We start from the raw sequence: 20,906 nt of genomic DNA, 5'->3' as shown, positions 1-20,906 counted from the left end.
TTCCATTCGCTAGTTCATTAAATGGCAGCAACGCCTGGCTGGGGCTGGGCCAGGCTGAAGCCAGGAGCCTGGGACTGCATCCAGGTCTCCCATGTGAGTGGCAGGGGCCCAAGCACGTGGACCATCTTTGGCTGCTTCCCAGGAGCATCAACAGGGAACTGGATAGGAAGCAGAGCACTGGGGTGCCAGTGGCATAATCCACTGCATCACAAAGCTGGCCCCTGCACTGCTGTTTAACCTTATGGAAAAACATTCAAGATAATTACCAAAGACAGTGCCTGATAATCTTTTTTTTTTTTTTTTCTTGAGAAAGGGAGAACATGATTAAGTGCACTCCTTAAGGTCTTGGGACTATTTTGAATGTCTAAACTTTCTAAGGTGGGCCTGAATTTTAGAGGAGGAATGAATATTTGTTTTAAAAATCTTGGATCCAGCACATGCTGTGTAGTAGTGCTTGCATCTAAGCAGTAGCAAAGTGTCACCTGGGTAACCAGGTAGAGTGCCTGGCTGACACTGGTGTTTGTGCAAGTGTTGGGAGCTGGGCTGCCGTACACAGACAGGAGCCATGGAGGGCTGACCTCACAGGGTGGAAGTTGGTCTGTTCAGGTGAAAGGCACTGACAGAGAACAGGTCTCCCCCCTCCCTGACTTAATTTGTCTTGCAAGAACAGCTGTTATAGAAGAAGCCATGCACTTAAATTCAACCCTGCATATTACCAGAATGTTGGCCTATTGTCTTCCTGCTTTTTATGGTTTTAATGAAGAACAAAAAGAGAAAAGAGAGGAAAAAAACCTACATTTTTTAACTGGGTTCTATCAGGTACCATAATATAACTTTGCTATAGCCCTATGAAGAACGCATCTCGGTCTAATATTTAGTTTGCAATGTTGGGGTGGGGGAGCATATTGGTCAATTTACATAAGTTAATGGATAATCCTTTATTATATAACTTCAAAATTTTTTGAGACATGAAGTTTTCCTGTGTTGGTGGTTTGCTATGTTGCTGACTGAGGATGTTACATCCAATAATGAAAACATTAATGTGCCTTTTTTTTTCTTTTGACTTGAGTAGGAAGTTGATGTTATTCTGTGTTGTCAAGAAAGAATGAAGCTGCATTTGGATAAGGCTGTTGCCCAACTCGCGTAAGAGTTTTACCTCTTGGTACAATTTAGAATCTGTCCTTGACCTGGTCAGATTCTTCTTAGCCTCCTAACTTCTTAGAAGGACGGACACATAGACACACACGCACACACATATTGTGCACACATTTTTATTCAAAGGTTACTAGGAGGTTTTGTGGAGTTCTCACCTTAAAATTGTTACTTAAATAACCCTTAGATATTGTAGAAGGTATTTCTGTCCTTCCTTGGAGTAGGGCTGAAGAGTCTTTGAACTCAAAAGGCTGATTTTTGTTGAGAGATTGTCTTGTGTGTGTTTAGCCCTCACAGCTGGATAAGCAACAAACTGTGGCTCACTTAGCCTCATGTTCCATCTCTCTTTAAAGACGCAGCCCTCCCTGCTCAACCATTGCTGCATTTGCTAACCCTGCATTGCACTGGGACTTCTTATACCCATCCTGTATCTCACCAGCTCACACATTCCTCAAGGGCCTGGCTCTCTTCTCTTGGCGGTAAAAGGAGCTTAGTATTTAGGCTGAGAATGGGAGAGCAGGGGGGGAAGAAGGAAGAATAATAATCAAAGGAAGATCTTTAGTGATAATAACAACAGTTACCAAATACCAATTGAGCACATGCCACTGAACAGAAATGATGGCTATATGTCCTTGAACATGGTCAGAGGTCATGGGTGATACCCCTAAGGGGCTAAGACAATGAAAAGTGTCAGTGCTGCTTGCTTAGTGAACGCACTGTGCACCCAGGACCAGCACTGGGAAGGGTGGTGAATGTTATATGCTGAATCTTTTGAGCTGTGACAGGCAAAAGACTGGCTGAGGATGACTGACAGTGTATGGTTTGGTTTCCTATACAGGTAGCTTTTAACTCGATGGGTAAACTGGGAGTATAAGCAGTGCACTCCTGATACTCATGTCGTTGTCCTGCCCTCTAGGATTTGTGGGACCTGCAGAACTGTTTCTGCTCTGTTTTCCTCTGGCCCAGTTCCTAATCCTGATCTTTGTCCACAGTCTACAACGTCCTGCCCATCTTTTATGTCTCCTTGCCTCTCCCTGGCTTTCACTGTTGCACCCTGGCGCAGCTACATCTCATCTGTCCCCATTCCACTCCCATCTGCACCACAGGCCACACCCGGAGAGTTTGGTTAAGTTCTGCTACCCAGAGTTTTAGCATCATAACCCAAAGCAAGAGACTTCACACACAAGTAGCAAGGAAAGGCTTTGTACAGGTTTTAGAACTCACAAAACACAGAGCAGCGGCACATTACTGCCTCATCTCTACAAATAAAACAAAATTAGCTCTTGCCCATAGGTATAGGCTAAATTTCAGGCAACCTTCAGTCAGAACTAGTTGATTCAATTAAAAAATCTGTTACCACGTAACTTCTATATGCCAAGACCACTTGATTAAGATCATCCAGTCGTCCCACTTTTTCAAATGCTATCTTATATGTGAATGACTCTGAACTTTTTACTGCTAGCCAAGACCTCTCTCCTACATCCCAACAACCTGTGTGGTATCACCACTTACAGGGTGTAATGAACATTCAAGCTTAGTGTCATTTAAATTTCCTTCTTCTCCCTAACCTCCCAACCTACAGCCTCCCCCACCTCGGTTGATGGAATTCTATTCTATTGTTGCTCCTCTGTCTTGATAGAGAAGGGATTATCTTGGTCCTGTCTTGAAAACATATCCTGAATCTGAACAATTCTTACTTCCTTCACTGTGACCTCCTTGGTCCAAGCCACCATCATTTTGCACCTGAGTCACTGTAGTCATAGCTCTGTGGGTCTCCCACAGCCTGTTTTCAGCCCTGGACTTGCAATTCAACGGTCTCCAGTTTCTCCCAGAGAGAAACCTGACTCCAGTGTCCAACAGGGGCCTGCAGGATCTGAGTCCCCCTTTTTCAAGTCTTTGTTCAATGTCTCCTGGCGAGACCTAGCTTGACCATCCCATTTTTTGTTTTAAAGATTTATTTATTTGAAAGACAGAGTTACAGAGAGGCAGAGGCAGAGAGAACGAGAGAGAGAGAGAGAGAAAGAGAGAGAGAGACAGGTCTTCCATCCACTGGTTCACCCCCCAGATGGCCACAATGGCCAGAGCTGAGATGATCCAGGAACCTGGAGCTTCCTCCAGATCTCCCACGTGGATAAAGGGGCCCAAGGGCTTGGACCATCTTTCACTGCTTTCCCAGGCCATAGCAGAGAGCCGGATCAGAAGTGGAGCAGTCAGGACTCAAACCGGTGCCCATATGGGATGCCGGCACTGCAGGTGGCAGCTTTACCTGCTACACCACAGTGCCGGCCCCGACCATCCCATTTAAAGTCATAACTCTTGCTCCTGGCCACCTTTTCCCTGCTTTGTTCTTCTAGTTGTATCGATGGCCTATTCATTATAGATAAGTTGCCTGTCTCCTCCCAGCAGAACATAGGCTTCTTAGAGAAGTGACATTTATTTTGCCCATTGATGCTTGCTAGGCTTGTAGAACAGTGCCTGGCACATAGTTGGTGCTCAATAATTATTTGTTCACTGAACTATTTCAGAATAAAGAGATGTGGCTCCCCTGTTCCCTATGCCCCTGCCCCTGGGTCTGTCTCCTTGGGAGAGAGCTGTGGGTCCCCTCTCTGCCCAGGCCACCAGAGAGGGCGATGCATCTCACAGTCACCAAGACCTCTCTCTCTCCCTTCCCAGCATGGGGGGTTGCTGGAGCACTTGAGCTGAGTGGGCCAATTCCTCATCTCTTCCAGCAGCCTCTAAACCCTGGAGGTTAATTATGACCCTTGGTTTTCAACTCCTGGCAAAATTCTTAGCAGCAGCATGGCCACAAACCAAGGTCACCCATGAATTGTGAGGGAGGCTCTGTTATAATTTGTTGGGGATTGCAGGAGAAACGGTGAGGACATGGAAGAGGGGAAGGAAGGCATACATATGGATGGATTCCTTTAAAGCAATATCCTGTCTGGGATGGTTTGTGGGTGTTAGGAAGAAACCCACGTCTGTTTGCATTTCCTCTCCCTACTTCTACCCCAATGCCACGGGTGGGGAAGTGTGGACCGGCAGGTGCATGAAGGCAGGTGCAGAGAAGGCTCCTTTGGATGGAGAAGGAGGGATGGGGAGAGCGAGAACAAGAGGGTCCCACCAGGGAAGGGCCGCCCCACCCTCTTGCAGGAAACCATGACCATCTGAGCCTGAAGCTCCGCCTCCCTGCTCTGTCCTAGCTCTGACAGAGCAGCCCAGCACGAGCTGGAGAAGGACCTGAACGACAAACAGGCGGCTCAGCGCATCGACGACAAATGCCACCACCTGCGCAACACCTCCGATGGCGTCAGCTACTTCCGGGGCGTGGAGAGGGTGGACGCCACGTGAGTCGGGCATGAGCGCTCTCCTGTGGACTCCCTGGCCTTCGGTTCCTTCTCTGGCCTTTGGAGCTGGTGCAGCTTAAGCACCGACCCGATCTCTTTTCTGTTGCTGGACCTGGACATGGTGCTGAGAGAGGGCAGAGGTGGATTTGGCTCTTGGCCAAGGGCGTGGCAGCGGCTTCCGGTGGGAGCTTCTGTCCTGTGTCCTAACACGGTGGGAAGGAAATGGGGTGCACTGACTTTTGCACCCACTTGCTCTTGCTTTGACTCACTACTCCCTCGGGATGTAACCCACTCTGAACCACAGACCGTCAACCCTCTTCACTACCATCTCTTAGAGACCCAGCTCCTAACACTTGCCTCCACGGCAGTTCAACTGCCTGTGTGGAGGGTAACAAACCGTGGCAGAGGTTAAAAAGTGGAAGGGAGGGAGGATGCCCAAGCGTGACACGCCCGTGGAGCTCTGGACACGTGCTCACTGGTGTGTGTGTTCTGGGTCCGGACTTTCACAGTCGCCATCTGTATTCCTTTGTAAAGGGCTGTGTCACATCTTTTCCTCCCTCCCTCCCTCCCTCCCTTCCTTCTTTAAAAAAAACACTATTTCTCTTTCTTTTTTTCTTAAAAAAGAATTTATTTGAAAGGCAGAGTTAGAGAGAGAGAGAAAGAGAGAGAGAGAGAGAGAGAGAGAGAGAGAGAGAGTTTCCATCCCGTGGCTCACTCCCCAGATGGCTGCAATTACCAGGCCAGGGCTGGGCCAGATAGAAGCCAGATCCAGGAACTCCATCCGGGTCTCCCATGTGGGTGCAGGGGCCCAAGCACTTGGGCCATCTTCTACTGCTTTCCCAGGTGAACTAGCAGGGAGCTGGATGGGAAGTGGAGCAGTCAGGACTCCAACCAGCTCCCATACGGGACCTAACCTACTATTCCAACATGCTGGCCTCTATATTTTTTCTTGAAAACAGGAGTACTAATATTACAGACTCAGAGATTCCTGACAATAATTGTAGCATGGGAAAAGAAAAGTACATTGTCGGCCGGCGCCGCGGCTCACTAGGCTAATCCTCCGCCTAGTGGCGCCGGCACACCGGGTTCTAGTCCCGGTCGGGGCGCCGGATTCTGTCCCGGTTGCCCCTCTTCCAGGCCAGCCCTCTGCTGTGGCCAGGGAGTGCAGTGGAGGATGGCCCAGGTGCTTGGGCCCTGCACCCCATGGGAGACCAGGAAAAGCACCTGGCTCCTGGCTCCTGCCATCGGATCAGCGCGGTGTGCCGGCCGCAGCGCGCCGGCCGCGGCGGCCATTGGAGGGTGAACCAACGGCAAAGGAAGACCTTTCTCTCTGTCTCTCTCTCTCACTGTCCACTCTGCCTGTCAAAAAAAAAAAAAAAAAAAAAAAAAAAAAAAAAAAAAGTACATTGTCATTTCCATGGTATGATTCGGTAAATCAGCATTTACAACTAAATAACAAGAGATATGATAGCCACATAATTTTTGTACTCTGTCTATATATTAAGTTCCACAAATAAGAGAAAAAATGTGATTAAAAAATCTACTAGAGAGCTAGAGAGATACAGAAAAAGAGAGCCAGAGGGAGACCTCCCATCTGCTGGTTCACTCTCCAAATGCATGTAATGGCTGGGTGGGCTGGGGTTGGATCTGAGACCTGGAGCCAGGAGCCAGAAGCCAGGAACTCAATCCAGATATCCTTCATATGGGTGGCAGGGACCCAACTACTTGAGCCAGCACCTGCTGCCACCCAGGGTCTCTGTTGTTAGGGAGCTGGAATTCAGAGGTAGAGTTAGGACTCAAACCCAGTGCCTCCAAAGTGGGATACAGGCACCTTCAACCACCCCAAGAGAAGTGTTTTCTTTTTTTAAAATAAGCTTTACTCTATTGTGTTCATTTTCTGAGATGAAAGCAGTATCCACGATTTGGGGGGAGTTTCTTTGTCCCAGGAGAGACGGTCGCCTGCCGACTGTCCAGGCTGATTCGACCATGTGGCCCTTGCCTGGTTTGCCTTTCTCAGCATCTCCGTGCCTGAAACCTGGGCGAAATTTACGGATGACAACATCCTGCGCTCCCAGAGTGAGCGGACAGCCTCGGCGAAGCTCAGAGATGACATTGAGAACCTCTTGGTGGTGACTGCCAACGAGATGTGGAATCAGTTCAACAGAGTGAACTTGGCTTTCACGAATCGCATCGCGGAGACTGCGGACGCCAAGAATAAGATTCAGATTCACTTAGCGAAGGTAGGCAACCCCCTTGTGGGAAACCACCCACCCCCACCTCCCACTCCCACCAACTCCCAGCTAACCCGGACAGGGCAGGGTCCTCTGGGACCACAAATCTCTCACCACACCCAGAAAGACAGCAGCAGGCACACGACTTCCCGGCCATCCAGAGTAAGAAACATTAAAAACGGCACAATGGGTACCATTGATTTCCACCAGGTAGCCAGGTGTCAAAATGAAACTAGAAGCCGCTGGTATTTGGAACACAAAGAAGGCAGTGTGTAGTGAAAGGGTCTTAGTGTTTTTTGGAAATAAAAATATTATTCAAATGTAATGGATCCTTATATATAATTAGGAAGTGACTTTTTTATTAGGACGTATGGGAGGCATTTTTCAGTTATTTCAGACCTTCTTTCTAGAAGACGGAACCAAATACAGGCAACTATTAGGTAGGCCCAAGTGTTTCTGATATTGAAATTCTGCAAGTGCCCTAAGCAATCAGACTTTTACAATGAGGATTTGAGTGGAGGATCTGAGCAGAAGGGGTTTATTTCCAGATAAACAAGGAGCTCTTCCTTGCTCTAGCATCAGTCCTGTGGCTGTGGCTTCTGCTGGATGTAGTAGTGTTGTCGTTTCTATTTTCTGAGTTCCTTGCACTGTCAGCCTTGTGGCTCAAGGTGCTACTACTCAATGGAGGGCTCCCCGTTTCCCCCAGGATGCAGCACATGTAGCTTCCATTTTCATGGTGCTTTCTTTAGGCAACAAACATCAGTTCAACCGGACAACGTGCTTCTTGCTGTGAAAGGCAGAGAGAAAAGCCAGAAATGCAGGGTTTGCTTGCAGGAAGCTTGTGTGTGTGCAGAAGAGAGGCAGGCATGTGGAAAGCTCATGATTAGTAGTAACAGAGAGTCCCGAGTTACGATTGCCAAGCAACAAACACAGAAAGTGTATTTGAACTATGGAGGGAGACCCAAATATCCTGGGGAGGGGGGCAACTTCTTAAACTTGGGGGTAGTAAATCAGAGGTTGATCAGATCTCCAGAGAGACTGTGGTGCCGGGTGAGGGGTAGTTTGTGTCTTGGGACAGAAACTTGGCAAAGCGGGTTGTAGCCAAGATATGGAAGACCTTGATGGGGATGGTCAGGGGTTACCCACTGGGCATTAAAACACAGTTCAAAAGCGCCTGCAGGGGTGGGGAAGCTGTTTTCCTCCAAGGGCCATTTGTATATTGATAGCATCATTCGCGGGCCACACAAAGTTATCAACTTGAGAATGAGCCCGCTGGGGATTCATTGAACATGGAGTCTCACCTGTGGTTGCCTTGGCAGGGCTACACCAAGGCTCCCTGGGCTTCCTATGGTTTGCAGGCTGGACATTTCTCACTTCTGCTTTAGAAAGCTGCTTTGATGGAGTTCCTATGGTCAACGAGTTTTATTTACAACCATTAGCTTGCTAGGGCTGCTTAGAGCAGCATACACCACAGACAGGTGGCTCAAACCATGGACATGGATTTCTCCCCCATTCTGGAGGACAAGGTCTGAGACTGGATGTCGGCAGGCCTGGTGGCTCCTGAGCTTCTGTCTCCTCGGTTGTCAGGTGGGATCTTGTCCCCAGGTCCTCCCCTGTCTTCCACTTGTGTCCAGATGTCCTCTAAGTATAATGACACTTGGTCCTGTTGGAGTCGGGCCCGCCTTTGTGATTTTACTTTTTAGCTTTCATCACCTCTGCAGAACCCTGATTCCAAATATGGTCACAGTCGGAGGTCCTGGGGGGTGAGGGCTTCAACGTAGGGATCTTGGAGGGAGGAGACACAGTGGACGCCATAACAGATTCATTCAGGGTGCTGTGCTGGGCCTGTCGGCACATTCACATGGGAGCATCACCGTGTTACAGTGAGACAACACACACACACACACACAGAGAAAACAGCCGCAGAGAAAACACTTAGGTTGTTCAGCAGGAGGGGCAAGTGGTTTCCTCTGGAAAGAGGCAGGGCGTGGCTTCAGGGAGCTGGGAGCATTTGAAGGCAGCCCTGGAGATTGTAAGTCAGCTGTTGAAAACTTGGGCGAGAGATCAAAGCCCAAGTGACAGATTTAGGAGTTCCTGGAATCCACCAGTGCCAAATCAGTGCTATGGCATGACATCTGTGTAGGGGGGAGTTGGGCGGGGCGGCGGCAGTGGGTGGGGGGAGTGCTGCCGCGGCAAACTCCCCAAGGGCAGCACCTTTCCCTAGAGGTGAATGAGGAGAGTGTCAGAGAGACAGGCCAGGGTCTCGGACGGCAGCTGACTGCAGAAAGCAAGTAGGGTGCAAGTTTCAAGGAGGGGGAGGCATCAGGGAGACCTTGACCTTGGCCTTGAGGTTGGCTTTCGTTTCCTAAGGGAGGCTGAGGCCACAGATAGGGCACACTGGGAGACTGGCTGGGTTGGAAGAGGAGGGAGCAGGCCCGGGGCCAAGGTTGAATAATACTCGGCGGTGGACACCAGGAGAGGGAATGGAGAAGACCCAGGAGGAAGAGTTGTGGTAAACACATGAGGCTTTAAAGCAATTTGGGGAAAACTTGGGCGTGTCTCCAGGACCCAGGAAAGGAGCAGGGGCTGAGGGTCGATCGTGGGGAGGTTGTGGAGCTCGGGGAGCAGAGATCAGGCTCAATGGAGGGCAGGGGGAGGAGCCAAGGAGGAATCCAGAATAGGCAATTTGGAAGACGCTTGTCAAGACAGAAATCATTAATACAAAACTGCCGGTGCTGAGCCCTAGCAAGGGAGGCGTGCTGCAGCTTAAACCTGTTCAGCTTCCGGGAGAACCCTCAGCTCAGGTTTAGAAAGGCTTCTTACTGTCCAAACACAGGTGGCCCCTGGCCCTGTGTACCTCCTGGTCAATGTCTTCTCCAGCCTGGCTCCAACCTCCTTTCTCAGGTTTCTCTCCAGGCACATGAACCACCCATACCAACCACCGTGGTGGTCTCTTTGCAGACCCCCATGTCAACCTCGGATCTGCTTGCTGCCTGCAAGTCTTTGTTCAAGCAGTGGCCCTGCCTGGCGCATTCGTGTCTCCCTCCACTCCAGCAGTCGTAACTTGTGGTTTCCTCTGCTGTTAGCTGCCCAGGAGCTTTCCAAATGCACGCAGCTCTTCCGCACATGTATAAGTCGGTAGGGAGAGGGAATAGGGACAGAGAAGCAAAAACATATGGACGTGAAGAGGGAGGTTAGGGCCACACCCCAAAGCTCCCGGCCTCGCTGTCATCAGAGTTACACACTGGTAAATAACTGAAATCTGGCAATCTGGGGTGTCTGGGACAGTCCCCCCCAATTTGTTGCCTTTGCTCATTTCTGTGATGTAAATAGTCCCACCCTGGCCCTACTGACACAAGGTCGTGAACCCAGAGCTCAGAAGAGGGGTTCAAGATCCACACTCCGGAGCCACGAGAGCCAGTCCCAGGGGGGTCTCAGTGAATCGACTTCCTCACTCCAGAGTAGGAGGCGCCAAATGGGCCAAGCAGCCAGGAGCCGGGAAGCTGAGGGTTCCCTGGGGGTGGCACCACGCCTCAGGCAATGGCTTCTCCTCACCACAGACCCTACAGGAGATTTTCCAGACTGAAATGACCATCGAATCCATCAAGAAGGCCATCAAGGACAAGTCGGCCTTCCTGAAGGTGGCCCAGACCAGACTGGACGAGCGCACGAGGAGACCCAACATAGAACTCTGCCGAGACATGGCTCAGCTCCGGTAAGGTGGAGGCCTGGCTGGGCAGGAGGGAGAGCTCGGGGCTCGCCTCGGCACAACCCTTCCGCCCCACTGTGGCTCAGGGTACAAAGGTGCTTTCTGCCAACAAAGAGTGAGCAGGGGAAGGAGAGGTGTTCAATGCAGAAGACTCTCAGTGTGGGCTGATGGGGAAATTTCGGAGATTTCGGGGAGGGTTGTGCAACAATGTCCAAGTGCTTAGTGTCATGGAACTGTGCAGGCAACATCAGCTCCCGGGGTAGATTTCATGCTATGTATTTTAGTATTATTTACCGTAATTGTTTTAAAAAAATAGGAAATGACATGAACACTGCACACACAGACACACACACAGTGTCAAACATTTAGCTCACTCAGTGCATGCTGGAGGTGTCTGAGTCCCTTGGCGCTTCCTGGGAGTCTGTGAAGTTTCCTGAACACCTGTCTCATAAGGAGCGGAGGTGAGGGACTTTGTGGTGCCCGGGGAGTCCCTCAGAAAAGGCACTTTTGGTACCAGTTCCTCTAGCTCCTCTGCACTCATTTGCTCTCGCTGACTTCGTTGGGCGCTTCCTGTCTGCTCTTGTCATTAAGACCATCCTCGTGATGCCCTGAGACCCTCCCCCAGCCCCCTCCTCCACCTCCCCAAAGGTCTGGTTTAGGCTCATTTTCATGTCTTCTGCACTCAGAGATGGAAAACAGCTGCTCTTTAAGCACAGCTCCCGCCTACTCATGGCAGGAGGAACGCACACACTGCCTGTGCTCAGTGAGTTTTATCATTCTTTTAACTTTGCAGATTCCCTCAAGGAGGCGCCTGCATAGCACTGGCCACAATATCACTGCCCCCTGCACCACCACCCATTCTGGCTTTGTCCCCAGTTCCCAATACCTGCCCATCAGCCTTCTCTTTCTGGATTTCATCGCTGAATCCACTTGACAGCAACTTGAGGGGCAAAGGGGGCAACACGTGGCGTTCCAGAAGCCTCTCTGGTACAGCCGGGGGGATACCACTAGTCTTGTCTTCTTCTTCTTCCTCTTCCTCTTCCTCTTCCCCTTCCCCTTCCCCTTCCCCTCCTCCTCCTCCTCCTCCTCCTCCTCCTCCTCCTCCTCCTTCTTCTTCTTCTTTTCACAGGCAGAGTGGATAGTGAGAGAGAGAGAGAAAGGTCTTTCTTTTGCCGTTGGTTCACCCTCCAATGGCCGCCGCCGCCGGCGCGCTGTGGCCGGCGCACTGCGCTGATCCGAAGCCAGGAGCCAGGTGCTTCTCCTGGTCTCCCATGGGGTGCAGGGCCCAAGCACCTGGGCCATCCTCCACTGCACTCCCTGGCCACAGCAGAGAGCTGGCCTGGAAGAGGGGCAACTGGGAAAGAACCCGGTGCCCATACATATGGGATGCTGGTGCCACAGCAGAGACATAACCTACTGCTCCACAGCGCCAGCCCTGTCCTATAGTATTTTCAATTTAAGATGAGTTTATCAGGACAGAAGCCCTGTAGGTCAGTTTGCATGTGCATCCGAATGGCCTTTGCTTCCTAGATGAGCTGCATTTCTCTTAGCAGAGCTGTTTTCCAGGTCACAGGCATGTGGGAGCTCACCCAGGCCTTGTGTTCCTCAGAGCGGGACTCCCAGACCCCCTCATCCTGAACAGCTCATGCTTTAAGCTAAGCCGTTCCCTAATCCCTCCAAACTGGCCCCTACCCAGCCGGCTCAAAATGCCACACTGCTTCCCAAGAACCCAGGAGTGAGAGCGTACCCAGCTGGCCTATCAGGATTAGGTGAGCTGTGACTTTATGCAGAGAGTACTAGGGGAAGCTAAGCTGACGTTTCATTCTTCAGAAATTTCTGCAGAGTCTTCAAAAGCCAAGCTGGGAACTAGTAAACTCTTCAGACTGCCTTTAGACAAACACAGGGTTGCTCATTCTTTTCTTTTTTTTTTTAATATTTATTTATTTGAAATGCAGAGTTACAGATGAGGGGAGGGGGAGAGAGAGAGAGAGAGAGAAAGAGAGAGAGAGGGAGAGAGAGAGAGAGAGAGAGAGAGAGAGAGATCTTCCATCTGCTGGTTCACTGCACAAAATGGATGCAATGGCTGGAGCTGGGCCTGTGTAAAACCAGGAGCCTGGAGCTCCATCTGAATCCCCCACATGGGTGCAGGGGCCCAGGGATTTGGACCATCTTCTATAGCTTTCCTAGGCACATTAGCAGGGAGCTGGATCAGAAGTGGAGCAGCTAAAACTCCGACCTGCGCTCGTGTGAGATGCTGGCATTGCAGGTGGCGGCTTGACCAGCTGTGCAAGATGCTGGCCTCCAAGGTTGTTTTTTCAGACAGTTCTGAGGAGCGGTCTAGGAAGACTTTGGAGTTACCTGGCACTGAGTTATTTGCAGTCTCTCCGGAGAAGCTGAGTGATCTTTCCCGGCTTTTCCAATCTCCTTCCTGCCAACTTCCTCGTGTGTCTACTTCTCCTGCACCTTGACTTGACTGTAGGACAAAACCCACTTCTATTTCTGTCAAGATTTCCTGTGAAAATGTTATTGCCGGGGCTGGCACTGTGGTGCAGTGGGTGAAGCCATGGCCTGCAGTGCCAGCATCCCATATGGCTGCCAGTTTGAGCCCAGCTGCTCTGCTTCTGACCCAGCTCCCTGCTAATGTGACTGGGAAAGCAGTAGAGGATGGCCCAAGTCCCTGGGCCACTACACCCATGTGGGAGACCCGGAAGAAGCTCCTGGCTCCTGGCTTTGGCCTGGCCCAACCCCAGTCATTGTGGCCATTTGGAGGAGTGAACTAGTGGATAGATCTCTCTCTCTGTCTCTCCTTCTCTCTCTGTAACTCTGCCTTTCAAATAAATACATACATTTAAAAAAAATCATTGCCAAAAATGGTTAACATTATTACTGGGAGAAGGAGTTATTTTCCTTCTTAAACTGATCATTCTAAAAGCATTCTTTTGGCTGTCTAGATTGAGAAAAAATAAAGATCCTAAACTCAAGGAAGTGGGGAATGGAGAAAAGCTGGTGTTTCACTTCAAGACTTATTTTCATTTAAAATGTTCTAAATGGATTCTTTCAAAAGAGATCCTAAGCCTTCATGGCATTTTTGGTTGTGAGCCAGTCTAGGCTCTGCTTTATTTAAATAATTGTGATACTTTTATTTTGAAAAGGAAGGTGGCTTTATTTGTTTTTGAATGCAAAATGTTTTTAGCTCTGAAGTTCAAAAAAAATTTTTTTGGAGTGATTTCAGCAGACCAGAGCTCTGTGATCAGCCAAGAACAAGAAAACCGGGAATAAAATGTGTCCTTGAAGATGATGGAGAATGTATTTGTATAACATATAAATTTATTTTTATTAACTTATAAGGCAAAGTGACAGAGAGACAGAGCGAGAGGTCTCCCATCTGCTGGTTCACTCCCCACAAGCCTGCAATAGCCAGGACTGGGCCAGGCCAAAGCCAGGAGCCAGGAACTCCATTGCAGGTGGCAGGGACCCGTGCAACTTGAGCCATCATCCGTTGTCTCCTAAGATATATTAGCAGGGAGCTGGATTGCATGCAGAGTAGCAGGAACTCAAACTGGCACTTTGCTATAGGATGTGGGTGACCAAAGTGCGGGCTTAACCTGCTGAGCCACAAAACCTGCCCTGGAAATTGTATTCCTAATGGCTTACCTGTGTCTCCACAGCAGTGGAAAGCTGGGATCCTAACTGCTGCCTTCTGTGGATCTTGAATGCTATTTTAAAAATGATATTTTAAAAGTATGAGATGTCAAGCATCCCCCACCCCCTAGATAAATTTTCCACTAGACCGGTGTTTGTCAGTGAGAAGTGAAGATGCATTTATGAACCTGCTGTGTTTCCTGGGTTTGGGTTCAGGGTTCCTTCTGAAGCCGGGGAGACGAAAGGAGATGCACCGAGTAGATTTGTTTCCCATGCCCGTTATTTCTTCCAGGAGCCCGCATGGGGGCCTCTAATCACGCCTTCCCCTTTCCGTGCTGGCTGCAGGTGGCCAAACAGATCCATTCAGGCCCCTTGCTGCCTTTGCCTCCTTGCTCTCAGCTCCCAGTATTACCTGGTCCAGGGGATCTATCTTCACGCAACACGTATTTGTGGCATGGCTGTCCATAGCAGGGGAGGCTATGGATACAGCGAGGCAGCCGCAGGAGGACATGGCTTCCTTGGCGTGGTGGGCAGTGCACAACACAGATGTAGGCAGCGGGGAGTCACAAATGCCTGAGGGCTATGAGAGGGTCGGTGCTCTTGGAATGTCCCACACTGGGCTGCAGCCTAGGCCCATGGTTGAGGGAGGGATGTCCTGAAGAAGTGTCAATCCACCTGGGATTGGAGGTTGGTGTCCCTCAGTGGGACGAAGAGTAGGTTGAGAGTGACCTCGGCACAGGGGACGTTTGAGGATGACTGCAGGGCTGAGGGGAAGGTGCAGTGGTGCAGGAGACAAGACTATCAGGACTTTACCACTGAGGGATGTGAGGACTTGGGGAAAGAAGAAGGTAGGTGCAGGGCAGGTTTCTGGTCCTGGCATCTGTAAGGATGACATCATCATTGTCTGAGATGACATCATCATTATCTGAAATAGCATTGTTGTCTGAGATGACACCATTGCCCGAGATGACATCATCGCCTAAGACGGCGTCACTGTCACCATTATCTGAGATGACGCCATCATTGTAAGATTGCATCACTGTCTGAGATGACGTCATCATGGTCTGAGATTGCAGCCTTGCCAGAGATGATGTCATCACTGGCTGAGGTTGCATCATTGCCTGAGATGATGTCATCATTGCCCGAGCAGGTGCCAGGCCACATTTGCTTCCTACCCCTGCCTCTGCACCCCATACCTGCATCAGAGCCCTGGGTTGGCCACTGCTGGGTCGGTCTACCAGAAGGTGGGCACCGTGGAGTGGACGGGAGGAATTCCCAGTCCACCTTCCTCCGCTTGCTGTGCTCCTGGAGATGTTGGCCCCAGCGTGGCGTGGGTCTGCCAGGTCCCTCTGAAAGGTCAAAGACTGTCTCGTCTCTGAAAATTACTGTGTGCTTTCTGAAATATGTTTATCTTCTCTCTGGTTTTAAGAGGAGTGTCTGTTCATGGTAGAAAAATCCAGAAAATGAGATAGATAAAGTGAAAATCCAGAAATGAAATTAAAAAATAAAAATCAAAGCGTGAATTCTCCAGGCTCTCTAGAGGTGAGCCAAGTGAGCATTTTGCTGTTCTTGCCGACAGGCACATTAAAAAAAATGTGCCCGTGCCAACCTTCCAACTGATAGTCTGAATTTATTTTCCCATGTCTAACATACATTTTTTTAAAAAAAATATTGCTTGCATAGGAGCCCGTTGTCTGGATATAGCAGCTATTATTATTAGACATTAATTGTATTTCCTCTTTTTTTCTCATGACACTATTCAATACAAGGTAAAGACATTTTCCCTTTAAATATTTACACTAGTTTTTCCATGTTGCTTTCTTCCAAAAATTTTGTTGTTGTTGTTGCTGTTTCTGTTACTTATTCTCCTAGGAAAGATGGGGCTGGTGTTGTAGCATAACCACTTGGCGATGCCAGCATCTCATCTCAGAGTGCCGGTTGAGTGCTTCTGATCCAGCTCCCTGCTACTGTGCCTGGGAAAGCAGTGGAAGATGGCCCAAGTGCTTGTGCCCCTGCACTCCTGTGGGAGACCTGGATGGAGTTCCAGGCTCCTGGCTTTGGCCTGACCCAGCCCTGGACATTGATAGCATTTGGGGAGTGAACCAGCAGGTGGAAAATCTCTCTCTGTTTCTCCCACTCTCTGTATCACTCTGCCTCTCAAATAAATGAAATAAATCTTTAACAAAAATTCATAGGTAAGATAGGGATACATTACAATTTAAAAATATAACAAGACAAATCTATACAAAGTTCAAAATGATATTCCCTCTTCTTCCCCCACCCAACTTAAGCAACTGCTGATGGTTTGAACCTCCACTTTAAAAGGTTAACAGCTTGTCCCTTAGGGCAGTATGAGGGCTTTTGAATGGAATAATTTCTGCTCTGTAGGTCTCTTACTATACCTACCTTGCGCTGTTGTTAAACTGGCCTCTGTGGTAGGGTTGCTAAACGTTGCAAAGAATAACACTGGGAAGTCTGTTAAATTTGAATCTCCATTCATTGCAAATAAATTTGTTTGCATATAAGTGTATCCCAACTATTACATGGGCTATTTAATGACATCATCATTGTCTGAGATTGCACCATTGTCTGAGATGACGTCATCATTATATGAAATAGCATTGTTGTCTGAGATGACATCACCATTGCCCGAGATGACATCGTCACCTAAGATGGCGTCACCATTATCTGAGATGACGCCATCATTGTCTGAGATTGCATCACTGAGATGACGTCATCGTGGTCTGAGAGTACTTATGCTAAATAAAATATTTATGCCTGTATTGATTATTACCAAAAACAGGAGCGAGGAACACCATCTGGGACTCCCAGGTAGGTGACAGGGACCCAAGTGCTTGAGTCAGTACCTGCTGCCTCCCAGAGTAAGCAATAGTAGGAAGCTTGAATTGGAACCAGAACTTGAACCCAGGACCTCCAATGTGGGCTGCAAGTGTCCTAAGCACCATCTTTCCAGCTGTGCAAAGTACCTGCCATTCAACCCAATTTTTAATTCTGCTTTTCTATGAGCTTTAAAATTAGAAAAAAATTAATTTTCACTTTGAGAGAGAGAGAGAGAGAGAGAGAGGTCTGTCTCTACTAGTTCATTCCCCAAATGCATGTGACAGCTGGGGCTGGGTCCAACCAAAGCCAGAAGTCTGGAAATCAATTCAAGTCTCCCATGTCGGTGTCAGGGACCCAAGTGCTTGAGCCGTCATCTGTTGCCTCCTAAGGTGTGCATTAGCAGGAAGCTGGATTGGAAGTGGAGGAGCTGGGACTTGAACATAGGCACTGATACACCAAGTGTCCTGCTACCTCCACAAACTTTTCAAAGTATCCTCGCAGATTACTTAATGCCATCAAACCACACACATGCATGATTAAAGTGGTAAATTTTACATTTTGTGTGTTTTTCCCCACTTTTAAAACCATGCTAAAGAAGTTACTTATTTCTCTGAAATTCAGATTTAAACTAGAGCCTCCCGAAGGTTGTCTGGCAACCCTGCAAACAGACAGATGGTGGGATGGGTCCCCCCTGGAGGACCCCAGTGTGCTGAGGCTGACTTCCTGGGTCTCTGCTTCTGCCCTTTGGTCACAAGGAGCCAAGAGGGAGGGGGCAGGAAGTGGCACCCAGTTCCTCAATATGGCCACCGAGGCTCTGTATTTCCTTCTTTTTTTTTTTTTTAAAGATTTATTTATTTATTTGAAGGTCAAAGTTACACACAGAGAGAAGGACAGGCAGAGAGAGAGAGAGAGAGAGAGAGAGAGAGAGGTCTTCATCCATTGGTTCACTCTCCAATTGGCTGTGATGGCTGGAGCTGCGCCAATCCAAAAGCCAGGAGCCAGGAGCTTCTTCTGGGTCTCCCACGCGGGTGCAAGGGCCCAAGGACTTGGGCCATCTTCTACTGCATTCCCAGGCCATAGCAGAGAGCTGGATCGGAAGTGGAGCAGCCGGGACTTGAACTGGTGCCCCTATGAGATGCTGGCACTGCAGGCAGAGGCTTAGCCCACTACGCCACAACACAGTTCTTGCCCCACAGTTGGGCAAGATCATCTAACACACAGCATGTTTTACAATCAGTTGTTGGCTATGTCATGTACACACGCAGATGGGCATTTTGCAGACTTGATGGGGTGCAAACACACAAATCACAATATCTGAAATGTTGGCAACAGGGCACACTGTAGAGAATCCATTGTTCCTCCTGTGCCCAAGGGGCTGATGAGGGCTGTGCCCAGCATCCTAGGAGACAATCGGACAGTGTGTCACTATCCAAGCAAAGATCCACATTCACACTCTGAAGCACACTTCCCACTGAGTTGTACATCACTTTTGCCTTATAGTACAGACAGAAAAAATTGAACCGCCATAAGTCAGTATAAACACAATAGCAGAAATCACAAAGGAAAAGAGAAATTTGACTTGCTAAAATTTGAAAATCTTAAACTACATTAAAACAAACTTAAATTAGGGAAAACATTTATTGCAAGTGTAAGAGGCAAAAATAAATAAATAAATAAATAAAATCCATATGCCTAGTATTTAAAAAGCACTGTGCCAAGAACCAAAAGCAATGACAATACCGTGGTAGAAAAATGAACAAAACACAGGGAGAGACAATTCATAGAAAAAAAATGCAAAACGATCAATGGACACTTCTGAAAGTGCCACTCATAAATAAATGAAAAATTACTGCAAGAGTGATTAAAATATTTTCAGAAGCAGATGCCAGATGTTGCTGTTAAATGTTACCTTGTTTGCCTTTTTGTCTTAATGAAAAATGTACAATGTTTCTCATCATTATAGCACAATTGGAATTGCAGCTTGTTGGCACATCCTGTCTGTGTCACTGGTTTCACACATTATCAGTTTTATGTCCTGTTAAGTTTGTGACAATTACAATAATGCTTACTCAGGGACCTGAAGGGACTTAGCTTGGGACCTGGCTTGGGGAGGACTATAGCATTTGGGGTGTGTCCCAGGAACTGTCCCTTATCCAGCATAAGTTAACAGATGTGGCTGAATTTTAGCCCCTGAAAATAGTTGCATGTTCCTCTCTTTTCAACTATAAAAACACTTTTCAGTGAAAAATAAGTGTAAAATCTGTCCAACTGAGGTTTGATTTTTCCTAGTTTCACTATTTAAAAGTGTCAAATGGTTTTTCCCCTTCTTTCTTCGAAATATAATATTTCCTACATGTATGTGTACCTAATTATAAATATGTATACCTGTATATGTGTGTGTGAATGAAAATGTGCTGGTATCCTTAGAATATGCTTAGTTTTTCTTTGGGATTATGGGGTGTAGTTGATAACAAGGTACTGCTTTCTTTATGACGTGAAGCGGTTCTGACACTGGTATAACCCTCGTGCTGATGGGGCCCCACATGCGACACCCAGCACAGCAGCCACGTCCCCCACGGGAGCTCCGGAACTACCCGTGAGCTTCATTCAGCTCATCTCTAGCCACAGGCATGAACCCCTGCTGACCTCACCTTGCCTGTTCCCTCGCGCAGCCTCGTGAATGAAGTGTACGAGGTGGACGACACCATCCAGACCCTGCAGCAGCGCCTGAGGGAAGCGGAGGACACCCTGCAGTCGCTGGTCCACACCAAGGCCACTCTGGAGCACGACCTGGCGGTCAAAGCCAACTCCCTGTACATCGACCAGGAGAAATGCATGAGCATGCGCCGCAGCTTCCCCAACACGCTGCGGCTGGTTGGCTTCTGCTAGGGGGACCCCCCACCCCCACCCCCGAGTGTGGCTCTGGGGCTCCCTGCTAAAGGCAGAACCTCACCAGGGTCTGAGTGCTAACATATTCATGTATTAAAGAATTGATAGCAATGTCCCGATTACTTCTCTTGGGGAGGTCTTTGGTTGCATCCACAGCTTCATTGTCTACGACTTTCTAGAACTTCTGGGTTCTGAGTAGGACATACCCTTGGGGCCGGTGCTGTGGCTTAGGGGGTAAAGCCACCGCCTGCAGTGTAGGCATCCCATATGGGCGCCGGTTCGAGACCCGGCTGCTCCCACTTCCGGTCCAGCTCTCTGCTGCGGCCTGGGAAAGCAATAGAAGATGGCCCAAGTCCTTGGGCCCCTGCACCCGCATGGGAGACCTGGAAGAAGCTTCTGGCTCCTGGCTTCAGATTGGTGCAGCTCGAACTGTTTACAGTCATCTGGGCAGTGAACCAGCAGATGGAAAATCTTTCTCTCTCTCCGCCTGTCCTTCTCTCTCTGTGTAACTCTGCCTTTCAATAAATGAATAAATATTTTGAAAAATCTATGCCCAATCTAGTAGAGAAAGTGGACAAGATGATTTGTATGGCTCTGCACATTCTGCACGTGATGTGAAAGGGCTAAAAAGGAGAGTTGTACCAGCTCCGAGGCAGTTGGGGCGGGAGTCACAAGCAGTGTGAAGTTTGAGCTTTGCCTTTAACAATTCTCGGACCAGAAGGGGAAGGGTGTGGGGCAGTTGAGATAGTTTGTGCAGAAACAAAAGTTGCAAAATACAGAGTGCATTTCGGACAACAGGAAGTAGATCAGTTTGAATGAAATTCACTCTCCCTGGATGGAAAGTGATGCAGGAGACACCTGGAAAAGTACTGGGGTGGGGTAGGCTTTCCACTCCATGTTTAGGGGTAAGGGGACCCAGTGGCTGTCCCTGAGCAGGGACATGTCTTTTTTTTTTTTTTTACAGGCAGAGTGGACAGTGAGAGAGAGAGACAGAGAGAAAGGTCTTCCTTTACTGTTGGTTCACCCTCCAATGACCGCCGTGGCCGGCGTGCTGCGGCTGGTGCACCGCGCTGATCCGAAGGCAGGAGCCAGGAGCCA

The 20,906-nt window shown here is 48.8% G+C and overlaps 1 protein-coding gene across 1 annotated transcript in view; it reads left to right on the top strand.

Moving 5' to 3' along the window:
- TEKT3 (tektin 3) overlaps window positions 1–19,943 on the top strand; it is a 43,027-nt gene extending 23,084 nt beyond the window's left edge. Inside the window, exons 4-8 of the mRNA XM_051825164.2 lie at window positions 1,073–1,143; window positions 4,353–4,496; window positions 6,514–6,736; window positions 10,288–10,442; window positions 19,592–19,943. Coding sequence (XP_051681124.2) covers window positions 1,073–1,143; window positions 4,353–4,496; window positions 6,514–6,736; window positions 10,288–10,442; window positions 19,592–19,808 — 810 coding nt within the window. The 3' untranslated portion in view covers window positions 19,809–19,943. The remainder of the gene's footprint in view (window positions 1–1,072; window positions 1,144–4,352; window positions 4,497–6,513; window positions 6,737–10,287; window positions 10,443–19,591) is intronic.
- Window positions 19,944–20,906: the final 963 nt, after the last annotated feature.

The sequence above is a fragment of the Oryctolagus cuniculus genome, chromosome 17 (assembly GCF_964237555.1).
Source record: "Oryctolagus cuniculus chromosome 17, mOryCun1.1, whole genome shotgun sequence".
Lineage (NCBI taxonomy): Eukaryota > Metazoa > Chordata > Mammalia > Lagomorpha > Leporidae > Oryctolagus > Oryctolagus cuniculus.
The sequence above is the reverse complement of the archived record's forward strand: the minus strand, read 5'-3'. Positions and strand labels throughout refer to the sequence as shown.